The sequence below is a fragment of the Pinus tabuliformis genome, chromosome 6, assembly GCF_031772625.1.
Source record: "Pinus tabuliformis cultivar Carrire ecotype Pingquan chromosome 6, CPIR1, whole genome shotgun sequence".
In the NCBI taxonomy this organism is placed as follows: domain Eukaryota; kingdom Viridiplantae; phylum Streptophyta; class Pinopsida; order Pinales; family Pinaceae; genus Pinus; species Pinus tabuliformis.
In genome coordinates, this window is record NC_142292.1 from 1,152,377,740 (window position 1) to 1,152,393,086 (window position 15,347).

The 15,347-nt window shown below is 39.4% G+C and overlaps 1 protein-coding gene across 2 annotated transcripts in view; it reads left to right on the forward strand.

Annotated features, from left to right (window-relative positions):
* The window catches only part of LOC149262909 (Plasma-membrane choline transporter family protein), a 121,592-nt gene that overhangs the window by 10,130 nt on the left and 96,115 nt on the right, over window positions 1-15,347 (forward strand). For both annotated transcript variants that reach the window (XM_089425401.1, XM_089425398.1), the window contains exon 2: window positions 4,877-5,352. In XM_089425401.1, coding sequence (XP_089281527.1) covers window positions 4,877-5,352 — 476 coding nt within the window. The remainder of the gene's footprint in view (window positions 1-4,876; window positions 5,353-15,347) is intronic.

A 15,347-nucleotide genomic window follows, 5' to 3' on the forward strand; every position in this document is an offset into this window, starting at 1 on the left:
CACTTGTTCTTAGCAGCAACAGATGCATTTGATGGAGGATCAATGATTCTGCCTCTCACATGGTCCAATACTTCTTGATCTTCTAAAGTCAGATCGAGAGATATCTTCCATCCGTGATTGTTGGACTTCTCACAGAGCTTGTCTTCGGCGGGGAAGAGTGTTGAGGACCCCATGAAGTTTTTAGGATAGCCTTGCCAACCTTCGGTGATTGCTCTTGCTCTTGCTCTTGCTTGGGCTTTGTCTTCACCTCACCTCTGATACCATGTTAAATTATGGTATGTTCTATGCTTAGAGCAGTTTACTTCAATTCTTCTTATTAGCCACTGACTAGCAATCACATATACATAAAGTAAAGTGCAGATAGAACATTAAAATATCGACAGAAAACAAGCCAAGACAAGAGACACAAGATGTGGCGGCTAGCCACAGACAAACCCCAATACGGGGAAACCCTTTGATCAAATCTTCTTTTATCTTCAATAGTTCAGTAGAGAGAAATAGTACAAAATCAGAATTCTGTAATTTTATATCAGCAACAGCAAACCCTAAATCAACAAAGTCAAACTTAGTCAAATGAGATGAAATTGACCTCTAATATGCTTGGTCAATTCCCTGGTCATCTAGTCCTTGAACATCCTGAAGAAGCAGCCCGTAAACAACCCCAAAAACACAATCAGACTGCAGTTGACTGAAGTCAAACTGTAGTTGACTAAAGTCAACTTGCTGCCCCAAACTAGGGCAGCCAACGTTGGTCAAACCAAAGGTCAAATTGCCTCAGTTTGTGTGCCAAAATCTGCGGCTTGCCTAGGAGAGGCAACCACACCAAAACCACAGTCTTCTAAGGTCAATGCTTGTCAAAGAGACTTTCTGCAACCTCGGTCAAACTCAGTCAACGCAGTCAACTATTTCCGCATCCTTTTTCCTGCGTCCTCCTTCAGCCTGCCTCCTCTTACTTCCCACGAGAGAGAGATCCTCTTCCTTGTGTGTACCCAATATGCAAGGAGAGAGAGAAGAATGTGAGAGATGAGATGAGTTGAAAATGAATCAACCTCACTTGTATTTATATGATTTGCTGGGCATGTGTGCCACATATTTAGCAACTGGTTGACGTTGACAATTTGTCAAGTAAATACAAATAAATTGATATCTCCATAAATACTTGTCGGAATCGGATGATCTTTAGATCAATTCTACACCTCTCGACAAGAGGAACCTAGGAAAAATATCAGCTGCCATAAATAGGATGACCCACATGGAGTTTGACCCTAGTTGCCAATTCTAACAAGTCTACTGAGGAAAAGTTCCCTCACCGTGCTTCTCTTCTCTTTTGACGTCTTTCTGCCTAGCAAAACGACCTGCAGAAAAACTATCCCACCGGCTCTTCCTCACACTGAGGCTTCAACGTTGCTCCCTCTACTACGACGAGATCTAGATCTGGAAGCCCTTCTCTTTGTCGACTCACTCAAAGAGAGACTGCCTCGAAATTCTGCCCTCCGCCTTGGACTGCGCAAACCCCTCTGGGAATTCGAACAACTGCCTCTTGTAGCTTTTTCGATCTCCTCCCTCTGCTTAGCGTTGGGTTCTCTAGCACTGTTCTTCTTGCTTCACTTGCACTTGCTTAGATACCATGTGAAAAATTTGAGAATTGGAATCCCTATTGTAGCAACTGATTAAACTTCTCGTATTTGTTAATTACTGAAACAAATTATTTAGTGCTTCCTACAACAAATATCGAAGCTAATACACTGCAGCCTACACTAATTAAATAATATGCCCAAAACAAGAACAGAACAATAGAGAAAGATACAACACAAATGACACAGTATTTTTTGGACAAATGTCCCTGGAAAAAACCCAATACGGGAAAACCAGTGTAGCAGCTTTGAGGGTTTTTATTATTATGCAGTAATTTTCTAAATACAACTCTGGATGTCCTCCCGACAATCTAGTTACAAAGAAATACAACTGGCAGAAGAAATTTGTGAGACTACCTCACTCTACCTGGAAAGTCCCGTTTGATTCGATAGCTGAACCAACATGTCCCCGACTATTTTTGCGCTACCCCTTCGAGGGCCCTGCGTCAGCCTCTAAGGCTCTGCGTTAACTCTGCATTGGGTCGATTTGCTCTCCTGGAGCTCTGACGTCAACCTTCCTGGCTCAGATGTCAAACCCCAGCAAATTTTCAGACTTTTGCTGGGAGGACTGCGTTGCGTCTGCGTGAGCCCTTATGACTCGGTGTCACCTTCTCCCGGGTACTACACTACCTCCTTCTGGTGTCTCTCTGCCTCTCTGCTGCGTATCCCGGCTTAGGAGAAGACTCTCCAACCAAATTATCCCTACCCCTCACTGCAAAAGCTCACTATCGAAATTCCCCTGGCAGTTGCTCTGCTTCAGAAAATCGAACTTCTGAACTCGCTCTGTGTGTCTTTCCAAATGACCCTCAAGTCTCCTTAAATAATCTCCTCATTGACATTGAACGGCCCAGATTAGAAGCTAATTAATGGCTAAGATCATTTCTGCTTGATCCTCGTCTTCTTCTAGAAGTTACACCCACAGTTAGATCAATACCTATTAATTATTTTATTTTCCTAAGTTTAGACTTAGGGTCCCATTAAAATAATTAATTATTTTAATAAAATTGTTTCTCGGTGGAATTTCCCAAAATGCTTTCTGGTTTCTTTGGAATACATGTGCCCAAGCCTCCCTGCAAAATTTGAGACTTAGAGCACATCCGATGCTACCAGAAATCAACAATATATGTTTTGTAATGAATACCTCGAGTTAGTTCATGGTGAAGTTGAAGCAAGAGCATTGGGTAGTAGCAAAACATGTGCTTAGGTATTTGAAGGGCACAATGGAGTATGGTATACTTGAGACTTGGAGATGGTGAGGTGAAGTTGCAAGGCTATACACATGTAGATTGTGTCAACAATGTAACAAATAGAAAGAGCACCTTAGGTGTTGCTTTATTTTGGGATTAGTGATGATATCCTGTTTCAACAGGAAGCAGATTTCCATGGCACTTAGCTCAACAAGGCACAATATATGGCAACTAGTATAGTGAGTTGTGAGGTCATTTGGTTTCACAAGTTGCTTGCGGGTTTATTTGGTTAGGAGTTGGATCCCATGATGATTTACTATGATAATCAAAGTTGTATGAAACTCTAAGAATCAAAGCATATTGAGATCATATATCACTTCATACGAGGCATGATTTAGAAGGGAATATTGAAATTATAGTATGTGTCCATAGATCAACAAGTTTCTAATATTTTGACCAGGCTTAGCAAAAGGGAAGTTTGAAGCAGTTAGAGACACCTAATGTTCTTAATAGTCACAATCATATAAGAAACCATATCACCATGTCTAAGCAAGGAACCCATACACAAAACCATAATAAAGCAATTGAAGTAAAGCAACTAAACGAGATACCATGACAATGTGCATGAAATCATAGTGTACTATCTGCACGTGCAGGAACCATCTAAGGTATGTGAGATGAGTTGATATACCTTCAATGAAATGATTGGGGGTGGCCAGGCTAGTTCACTATCAGGCCATCATGTAGGCAAAGGCTGAAATATGTCGTGAACATGATCTTTGAATGAATGGGTAGAAGTGCTCACATTGGATGTGAATTTGAACATTATACCACTAGACAAGTGACTCTAGTACTAGTTGCTCATATGTGATGACAGTCTCTTCATACAATATGAGGGGACAATAGTGCTTCAAATTCATGTACAAACTTATTACACATTGCTTCAATTTCCAATGAAAATCACTCAAGACTTAAAAGAGGGTGGACTCAACATACGGATTATTGGTTTAACCCTTGGAGGGTGGAGGAGGAGGTAGCTTGTTAGAATGTTGATTTACCATCACAACTAAACTGAAAGAAATTGTGGTGCCATGAAGAAATTGAGGATAAGATTTAAGTTAATATATTTTAAAGAGATTATTAACTCCAAATTAGAAGATCAAAATCATCTTTTTGTTGTTTTCAACTTAAAGAAGAAAATTAATATTTGCTAAAAATAAGAACAAACTCTCATTTGCTTCATAGCAAAACTAAGTACTAGACTAGATCTAGAACATTATAGGATGAAAGATTATATAATTTATGCGATCTATGAAAACGGAGACTGAAAAATAATCTCTTGAAGTGCCTTGCGTACATTGACATTAGGTGTCATTTACAAGTAGCTCTAATGATCTTCACAACTCGTTAACTCATGAAAATGAAGGAAAGTTGGAATTTCTTCTTTCTAATCCTTTTCATCATAGAAACAACGTTAAAACGAAGTGGACTGTTGGCAAGAGCATCAAGGTGATCAAGCTTGTATTACCTCTATCTTTTGAGCTTTGCTGGAATCATATGGAAATTTTCCCATGTTATTATTTTACTTAGATACTTTGGTGGTATATGCTGTCCTCTTCAACCAGTTTACAGCTTGACAGTGGCTGTAAATTCAATAATTTCTTTCACATCATCATTTTTTATTAGGGCGGGTTAACCTCCAGTATTAAAAACAAGATGAATTTGGCAGGTTCTGTGCAGCTAAGCTATTAATCAGACAAATCATGTTCTTTTGAGAATGAAATTTATGTAGTATTTCGAGTTCCAGGTCGTGAAGGTTTCCCCATTTTCACAGTTATGATGTTATTTTTAAGGAGTGTTAGCATTTTTATTCTAGTAGTACCAGGCTAGATATTTTTAATTTAGAAGTTTATCTTTATTATACTTAAAAGCTTGGTATAGATCGGAGTTGATTATTTATCTAATTTAAGAGTCAAGACTGAATATTGAATATAATTTCTTTTTAATGTATATAGAGGATTCTTGAATCTTAATGACCATTTCCTCCAATTTCAGGAGGGTCAGCGTAGTGAGAGTGTTGAGGGAAGCATAACGCCTCCCCCTCTTGGGAGGGTTCCAGAACCTGCAAGGTGTTGGAGAGATGTCTTCTGGTCATGTTTATTTATCATACACTTAATTGGCTTGGGGTTTGTTCTTTTTGTGCTTGGAACCAGCAGGTTTGATAAGGATGACAACCTCAAGCTTCACAGAATCACTAACAAAATTTTTAATCAGAGTAAACGGGGTCAAACAGAAAAGTATTGGCCTTTATATGCTATGGCAGGGGGAATTGGTGCTGTGGTTGCATTTGCTTTGCTATCGATACTCTGCACCCGAGCAAATCAGACAATGAAAGTTTCTGTGCATAGTTTAACCACATATCTAGCAGTTATCAGTGTGTTCTGTTTCTGGGACAAGCAGATATTCTGGGGCATTGCATTTGCCATAGCAGCAGTTCTGCAATTTATGTATGTAATGTCAGTTATGGACAGGTATTTCTACTCTCTTGTCTGCAGGGTTTCCCTAGTTATTCAAATAAATTCTCTAGTTGAATAGAGATTTGGTTGAAATATTGACAGATTGTTACAACATTTTTTGTGTATGAATGCATCTAAAATGGCTATAAAATCAATGACTAGAAATAAGTTGGAACAAACTGACTTCATTAATTCTGATGACAAGAAAAATAGCACATAAGAATCCAGCTTATGCTGCTAATCAAATCCTTTTATATTGATTCATTGTTGTTAGGAAATGGATTTGTGTTTGCTGATAATAGACATAATAACTGGAGGATTTTTATCTTGTCTTTTGGGGCTCTTATGTTTATTTTATTCCACATTTACATATTTTTCTTGTGAGGTGATGTCACCAGAAGTTCTGGTTGAAATTTTTTCTCGAACTTGTTAGGCCCCAGATATACAAGTAAAGAAGCCTGCTCGTGAAGTAAAGTTGGTTGCAGATTTTCTTGCAGTTTCCCATTTTAATTTCTGAACCCAGCACCTGTCAATTAATTCTTAGCAGATTTACGTCTACCAAATAAAAGGACAGCTGAGTTCTTAACATAAACAAAAATTAATCACTGTAGTTACATTAAATTAACCAATCTCAATTAGGCATACATACAGAAATTTCTGCCTAAACACAACTCTTCCTTTTATTAATCAGAACTTAATTGGGTTCCCTTACTGGGAAAATGGTCCAAACTGAGGAAAATACATACAACAATTTGGATATGATCCAGCTGATCAAGCCCTAGACTTGGCTGATTTGGATCTCCTCCTTGCTGCTCCCTTTGCACTTTCCTCGGACCCAACACACGAGTAGAATTCTCCACCCACCACTGAGATGCCTCTCTCAGGCCTTGTGCTCCTGTGTGTTGTTGTGTCTTCTCCCTTAGCCTAGCCCTTTTATAAGTTTGAGTTATGACCAAATCCACAGCCTTGATCTCCAAAGTGATTGACAACTGAGATTAGATCTTGCCTCACTTGAGATCGATGATTGAGATTCATCTAATTTACTAATGCAAATAATCTTTGCATTAGAGCAGATTAAACTCACTTTTTCCTTATAAAAGAAATTACTTTAATTATTAAAGTAATTATTAAGGTCCCCTTGATGGACTTCTGCATGTTTAGATACTTAGGGCTGTGCAGAAGTACCTGCCTGAGCTACAAATATCAACATCATCTTGATCCTTATGAGTTGCACATATCAGCAGAAATTGAAGGTTTTGAATATATATAGTGTCATCTCTTTCTGATGCTCAAAGATGGCAAAATTAAACCTAATATAAGTTAATATTGATCTTCTGATTGCCAGGAAGATCAAATATTTTTAACTATGGTCATGTCTGCAAATTGAGAGATTGTGAGGTCATTTTAGCAAGTGGCAAATGGATCTGATCCAGCTGATCAAGCCCTAGACTTGGCTGATTTGAATCTCCTCCTTGTTGCTCCCTTTGCACTTTCCTCAGACCCAACACACGAGTAGAATTCTCCACCCACCACTGAGACGCCTCTCTCAGTGCCTTGTGCTCCTGTGTGTTGTTGTGTCTTCTCCCTTGGCCTAGCCCTTTTATAAGTTTTAGTTATGACCAAATCCACAACTTTGATTTCCAAAGTGATTGACAACTGCGATTAGATCTTGCCTCACTTGAGATTGATGATTGAGATTCATCTAATTTACTAATGCAAATAACCTTTGCATTAGATCAGATTAAACTCACTTTTTCCTTATAAAAGAAATTACTTTAATTATTAAAGTAATTATTAAGGTCCCCTTGATGGACTTCTGCATGTTTAGATACTTAGGGCTGTGCAGAAGTAACTGCCCGAGCAAATATCAACATCACCTCGATCCTTATGAGTTGCACATATCAGCAGAACTTGAAGGTTTTGAATATATATAGTGTCATCTCTTTCTGATGGTCAAAGATGGAAAAATTAAACCTAATATAAGGTAATATTGATTTTCTGATTGCCAGGAAGATCAGATATTGTTAACTATGGTGATGTCTGCAAGAGAAAAATGGATATATATATTTTGATTTATCTTTTGTGAGGAGAAGAGTCATCTATCTACCCTCTTCTTTCTGCCAGCTAGAAAGTACAAAGACATTGTACAAGGGAATAAAAAAAGAAGAGTGCATCTCCATCAAAAACTACAAAAGAAGAAAATACAGAAAATTCAAGAGCAAGTAACTTCTGTAAGTGTTACCATGGCACCATTGAGAGATGATTACAGCTTGTGCAGAAATTTCCGTTTATGACTTTCATTGCAAATTTGGAAACTTCACCTCTCGATAGGGATATTCCTGGATCTAATCTCTGAGAGCTTTTAGTCTTAGGACTGATCTGAAATATATAGATACAGCAGAAAACAGCCACATATACTTCTCTTCACTTCAGTCCAAATTACTAGGCAGCTCAAGAGAAAAGATACCAGACAAGTGTACTTCAATTGTAACAAGTTACAGCCCTTAGGGTAGCATATAACAGATCTGAAATATCTTTATTACAGCAGAATTTACAGCAGCAAAAATCCCACCCAACTTCAAGATGTATGTTAAATTGCTTAATAATTTCAGCCCTATGTTTTGTCAAATTAGCATGAACAGGTGCTGGAAATTACCTAATCAAAAACACAATGCAAGCTGAAAATCAAATCCGCAAGTAGACAATTTGTATAGCTGAAACACTTCATTTATATGTAAGAGATCAAGATGAAGTACATGTGCATACTCACAACATATTACAAGCTGGTACAATCTCGAGCTCACTAAATCCTAGCAAGGTGTAAGATACCCAACTGTAACACTGCTAGTTTTTGTTAAAAATTTCTGAGTTTTGGTTTGAGTTTTCAGTGATGAATTCCTTCAAACATTTCATTTACACTCTCTGTAGGTGCTCACTATAAATTTTTGTTTCTGTGCAATGCATTCTATGCCTTACACGTGCCAACAAACTTCTTCTAAACACATATCTATCCCTTATGATACCTCATAAATTAGAACACTACTGTTACATAACAGCATAACCCACAAGCAATATTTTCACATTTAAAATCTGAGTGTACAGTGAACAAACAGAAGAGTAGAACCTGATCTTTTGTGGCAGTGATTTAGCAAGTGTACAGACTTCAATATTGGTTCTTCTGAAGCATCATTCCAGCACTAGTTTATAATATACGCTGTCCAATGATTAATACACAAGTCCACTTTTAATGATAGTCCTGGAATCCCATGCAGAACTGGTCTTTGGGGTAGCATGCAGCCCAAAATGAATCTCCAGCAAGGATAAAGTGTATAAGAGTGATTTGTCACCCATTACTGTAACCTTCAGAACCCACTGCCAGCAAGAAAGTAGAGATTCAGGCTTCGGTTGAGTAATATATCCAGCCTGACACTCAGCTAGGAGAGAATATGTCTTGGCTGTAACTGCGTTTGAGCTCCTCCAAGTACCACGCACAACACAGCCACTATTACGCAGCCCAGAAAGCAAGTTAATCTCGTCCAACAGCAAGAAAGATGGGTGGCTTCCACTAAGTACTCGAGCTGCCCCTCAATGTTGTTAATTTTTCATCAATTTGTTCTATGCTGCTACTATCACATTAGCAATATCCAATAGCATCCAATTTTCAATTTCACTTCTTCAATTTATCCAATGACAGTAGAGCAATAGTAGATAGAACAATTACACAAATGCACTGTGAAAGGCAGCCAAGAGACAAGAGACACAAATTTGGTCAATTACAGGTTAAAACCCACTATGGGGAAACCCTTGCAAATATTCTTCTTATTAGATTGTCTTCAAATGTTCAGCAGAGAGAGTACATCATCCAATATCAATTCAATACCCAAATAATGTCAAAATATTAAGCAACTATTCAAAAGAGAGATGGAGTCAACTGTAGTCAAATCTGATCTGTTTGAAGTCTGCTCAAGTCAACAGCAGTCAACTGCGGTCAAAATGTGCCCTAACCAGAGATAGGACAGCAGTTAAAATAGTCTTTGAAGGAGCTCGGTGCTGGAGCAAATAACGCAGCCTCCTTGGCGGACTGAAATGAGCCCAAAATAGATTGATTTAGTGCAGTTAAACCTGGTCAATGTGGAGATGGAGCTTACAGTCAACCTCTGCAATTAGGGATTCAGTCAAGGAGCACAGATTGCCTTGAATTTAACACCAATATCTGTGGCCTGCTAAAACAGAAAAGATTCACCCAAAAACGCAATCAAAACATTCCAATTATGCCCAAGTCAACGCTGGTCAATGTCTTGTAGTCAGCCCTGTAATTTGGCCCAATCAGAGACAGCCACCTGTATTTCGCATGAGAGAGAGAAGTCTTTCACTTCTGAGTTGTACGTACCAATAGGAGAAGGGAAAAGAAGACGTGTGTTGTGTGAATGAAGTGCCTAATGAGGTTTGGCGTCTCATGTATTTATATGAATCCATGTGGGCGAAAAGACATGCCGTTGGGCTTCATGAGCCTACTTGAAGTTGAAGCTGACCTTGACAATTTGCACGTGTGAGGGCTTTAATTCAAAAACACACTTCTCCTTGTCCAATTTGAGTGATCTTTAGGTCGATTTTGGTCCTCTCGAAACCGATTTGAGTGATCTTTAGGTCAATTTTGGTCCTCTCGAAACCGATTTGAGTGATCTTTAGGTCGATTTTGGTCCTCTCGAAAAGAGGAATTCAGTGCAATGGTTATCTCCATCAAATGAGTTGTCCAAAGTGGAATTTGACTCTAGTTGCATAATTTAACACTCCCTCTCAACTAGGGAGAATTCCACTTGTCAATATCTATCTATCGATCATCATGTCATCATGTACCATCTTTGCTTCTCTCTGCTCATCTCACTCTGAACATTCTCGAATCTAAAGAAGAAATGCTGCAGGGGAGCTCCAACTACCAACCTACCTTTATCACCATCGGGGAGACTTTGCTACCACCCGGAATCATCATCATCATCTGGGAACATTAGCGACCATTCGGAAGCAAAGACAATGGGCGAGACCAACCTACCCCAAGCGTAGGGATCACACTCTATCCCAAAGTCCCTGACAATAGGTGAGATCAACTTACCGAAGGTAAGGATCACACTCTACCCTATTGTCCCTGATCATCCATCTTAACCCTAAAGAGTCAGATGGTAGAACACATGCATCCACCAACTTGGGCGAGATCCACCTACTGCAAGGGGTAGGGATCACACTCTATCCCAAGTCCCTCAACCCATTGACCAAATGGGAGAGGTTATCCCACAGAGTGGGCAAGATGCTAACTGGGGCATACTCTGACTAGGGGAGATCCAGGTCTCAACATCCTATCGGTCAGAGGTCTCTCATCCCTAGGAGCCCTATAGCTCCATTCCACACCTGGGAGATCAACCAGGGGGGAAGAGCATTGTTCAATGTTCTTGATCAACCCAGACCCTTATTCGAAAGGGTCATCTCAACCAGTCCAAGCTACTCCCTGAATACCAAGAACTTCCCTTTCGGCAAAGGCTTGGTGAGGATATTGGCTATCTTCTCATCTGTTGAAATGTGAAGAAGTTTTACGGCTCCTCTCTGCACCATGTCTTGGATAAAATGATATTTGATTTCTATGTGCTTAGACTTTTCATGGAAAACAATACTCTCCGACAAACGAATCCCACTCTTGTTGTCGCAATAGATAACTGTCATGTCCAGAACCTGCTCAAATAGCTCTCCAAAGAGCTTCCTCAACCAAATTGCTTCACAACTCGCAAGGCTAGCTGCAATATACTCAGCCTCAGCAGTGCTAAGGGCTATGAATTTCTGCTTCCTACTCATCCATGATATCATGGTAGATCCCAGACTAAAACAACATCCGAAAGTACTCTTCTTGTTGACAACATTCCTAGCCCAATATGCATCTGTATATCCATGTAGTCTAACATCTCCAGTGGCATATCTCAGTCCAAGGTTAAAAGTCCCATGTAGATATCTCAATACATTCTTGGCAGGGACCCAATGTACATGGTGAGGCTCGGTCATAAACTAGTTCAAGGGGCGAGTATTCACGAGAAACATTAGAGCACCAATCAATTGTCTATACTTAGAAGGGTTTGCTAGATCCGGTCCAACAACTTCTCCACACAGTTTCTTGAAATTCATCTCCATATGTGTAGGCAAGGATTTGCACTCAACCATGCCAAATCTTTCCAACAATTTTACAACATATTTTCCTTGTGAAAGGAAAATCTCGTCCGGCTTTTGCCATACTTCTAGTCCCAGGAAATAGTGCATCAAACCAAGGTCTTTCATCTTGAATTCGGAAGCCAACTCCCTCTTACATTCTAGAATGAGAGGGTCTACACCTGTCAAGAATAAGTCATCAACATATAATACCAAAATGAGAGGCATACCTTGGATTGTTTTGAAGTACAAGTTTGGATCAACATTGCTCCTTGTGAATCCTAGCTTCATCAAGTAACTGTTGATACGAGCATACCAAGCACGAGGGGCTTGCTTCAATCCATAGAGAGCTTTCTTCAATCGACATACATGGGTCTTCCTGTCATGAACTTCAAATCTTGGAGGTTGTTCAACGTACACTTCTTCTTGAAGCAAACCATGTAAGAAAGCGATCTTCACATCCATTTGATGGAGAGTCCATCCCTGACTTGCAGCAAGGGCTACTATCGAACAAATGGTTGTATATCGGGCCACAGGAGCAAATATATCATCGTAATCTTCTCCCTCTTTTTGAGAGAATCCACGGGCTACAAACCTTGCCTTGTATTTTTCGATGCTTCCATCAACCCCATGCTTGATCTTATAGAGCCATTTGGAGGTTACCACAGATCTTCCCTTTGGTCTCGGCACAATATCCCATACATCATTTTTCATAATAGACTCATATTCTTTGGCCATTGCATCCTTCCAGACTTGTTCCTTCATGACTTCTTCAAAGGTACTAGGTTCAGCTTGAATCATATTTCTCATAGCTACAACATATGCTTGGTACCTGCATGGCTTCTTGCTTTCCCTGAAAGTTCCACGAGCAGCAGCATGTTTCTCGGCATCTTGTAGTGTGTCTTTGAGCCAAAGTGGTCTTTTCCTGGTAGGAGGATCACTTGGAGGAGGATCCAAAGGGTCCATAGGCTCCATAGGGTCATCAATGATGTCCTTCTCGGATTCAGGCAGAGAAGGACCTTCTAGGATATCCATATCATCACTCTTGTCTTTAGGAGGAGGAGGCGAAGGGAGGTCCCTTTCTTTTCTAAGGGCAACATCTTCATCGAATGTTACATCCTTACTAATTTCAACCTTCCTTTGACCAAAAATATATATTCTAAATGCTTTAGAATCTTCACTATATCCAACAAACATACCTTTCCTTCCTGTAGCTTCTAGCTTGTTTCTTTTGTCCTTCGACACATGGAAGTATATGGGGCAGCCAAAAATCCAAAGATGACCAATGTCGGGCTTGATACCTGTGAATACTTCCTTGGGAGTTTTGTTGTTCAAAGCTTGATGAGGCAACCTATTTTGAACATATACTGCTTTAGCCCAATGGAACTTTGGCAGCTTTTGATCAGGGAGCATGGCTTGGGCAACTTCCACAATGGACCTATTCTTTCTCTCAGCCACTCCATTTTGCTCGGAAGTGTAGGACACAATAGTCTCCTTCTCAATTCCTTCCTTCTTGCAAAAGTCTATGAATTCATTTGAGATGTATTCCCTGTCGTTGTCGGACCTGAAGATTTTTATTTTCTTCCCTGTATGATTTTCGACCAAAGCCTTGAACTCTTTGAATATTTCGAATGCCTCATCCTTGTGCTTCAAATAATATATCCAAGTTTTCCTTGAGAAATTGTCGATGAAGGTGATGTAATAGAGATGACCCCTAAGTGAATGTACGAGCATAGGACCACATATATATGAATGAATAAGATGAAGAATTTCTTCCATCTTGTTTTCGCTAGAGGGGAATGGTCCCCTTGTCTTCTTTCCACTGGCACACCCAGGGCATACTCCATCATGTTGAGCTTGAACATCGGGGATCCCGAAGACCAACTTCTTCAATTTTGGAAGTGCATCATAGTGTAGATGGGCCAGCCTTCGGTGCCACAGCTCGCTTTGAAGATTTGTATTATGGACCATAGCTAGAAGAGGTCTTCTAGTGACTTTATAGAGTCCTTCAAACCTAGTTCCCAATGTGAAGGCATTTCTCATGTAGGATTCAACAGGCCAAGTAAGTACTTTTCCTTTAATGAATGCAACCCTCATTCCTTTATCCTCTAGAGTAGATATCGAAACCAAATTCTTCTTTAATCTCGACACATATAATACATCATGAAGCAAGACAGATTCCCCAGAGTTCAAATGAAATTTGATAGACCCAAAGCCCTTTACGGGATGAGTGGTATTGTCACCAAGAATAATGTTCAAATTGGTCTCCCTCTCTACCAAATTAGAGAGAACCACCTTATATCCAAAAAAGTGGTGAGAGGCCCCACTATCAACCAACCAACTGTCCCAAGAATCTGGAGGAGATTAATTAGATAAAGCAAAAGTAAGAATATATTCAGATTGATTAGTAGCATTGCTTTCATACATGGAGTTCCTTAATCTCTTTGGAGGACGAAAGCTATCTTCATGATCATCGGGGGGGGGACTCTTCTTCTTTCATTCCTTCTTATATCGTCTCTTCTTTCATATGATGGTGTTGCTGAAGCCACAATTATTGTTGTAGGACCTCGAAGAGTTTCCTTTTGGAGCATTTCTCTTTTCAGGACAATCTCGAGCATAATGACCCTTTTGATGACAATTGTAGCATTCAACATCTCTATTTCCTCTTCTTGAGTCCTTGGAATCTTGATTGGATTGAGGAGGTCTTCTTGATTTAAATGGCTTTCCCTTTCCTTTCTTTATGTTCTTCTTCTTCCCTTGAGCAACGAAGGCAGTAGGCTCTCCTTCATTTGGCCTTTGAATTCTTCCTCTAGATATCATTAATCTTTCCTCTTGATTGCATAGAGCAAGTAGCTCATCAAAAGAAGGGATCCTTTCCCTGTTTCTGATAGAAGTAATGAACATATCCCATGATGAAGGAAGGCCATTAAGGGCAATCATCACCAATTCCTTATCAGGTATGATTTCTTGAGCAATCTGGAGTTGGTCCCTGATCTCAGTGATTCTTATGAAGAAGGATTGCACAGTTTCTCCCTTATGCAACTTAGACTCCTTGAGTTGATTTTTCAATTCCATTATATGACTCAAATTGTTTACCTCATACATGCCAACAATCTTATCGTACATTTCTTTGGAAGTCTTCAAGGATGAAATATAGACAAGTAAATGATCTCTTAAAGAATCAATAATGATCTTCTTAGCTTTAATCTCACCTTTCTTATACTTGGACTTGATAGCTTGAGAAGCATTTTCTGGTGGTGGTGAGATCTTTCCTTCCACGTACTCCAAGGCATCATACTCATCTAAGGTGATGTTTATCCTAGTCTTCCATGCTTGTTGATCCTTGAAATAAGAGGTAGACATTTTTACCAAAAGATTTTCCCCTTATAATCAACTACTTAGAAGATGGATGCTCTTGTTATATGTCTCTTGGGCTTGTCTTCAACTTAGCTTTGAAACCATGTTAATTTTTTATCAATTTGTTCTATGCTGCAACTATCATGTTAGCAATATCCAATAGCATCTAGTTTAACAATTTCACTTCTTCAATTTATCCAATGATAGTAGAGCAATAGTAGATAGAACAATTGCGCACATGTACAATGAAAGACAACCAAGAGACAAGAGACACAAATTTGGCCAATGACCAGGGCAAAACCCTTGCAAATATTCTTCTTATTAGATTGTCTTCAAATGTTCAGCAGAGAGAGTACATCATCCAATATCAATTCAATATCCAAATAATGTCAAAATACCAAGCAACTATTCAAAAGAGAGATGGAGTCAATTGTAGTCAAATCTGATCTACCTGAAGTCTGCTCAAG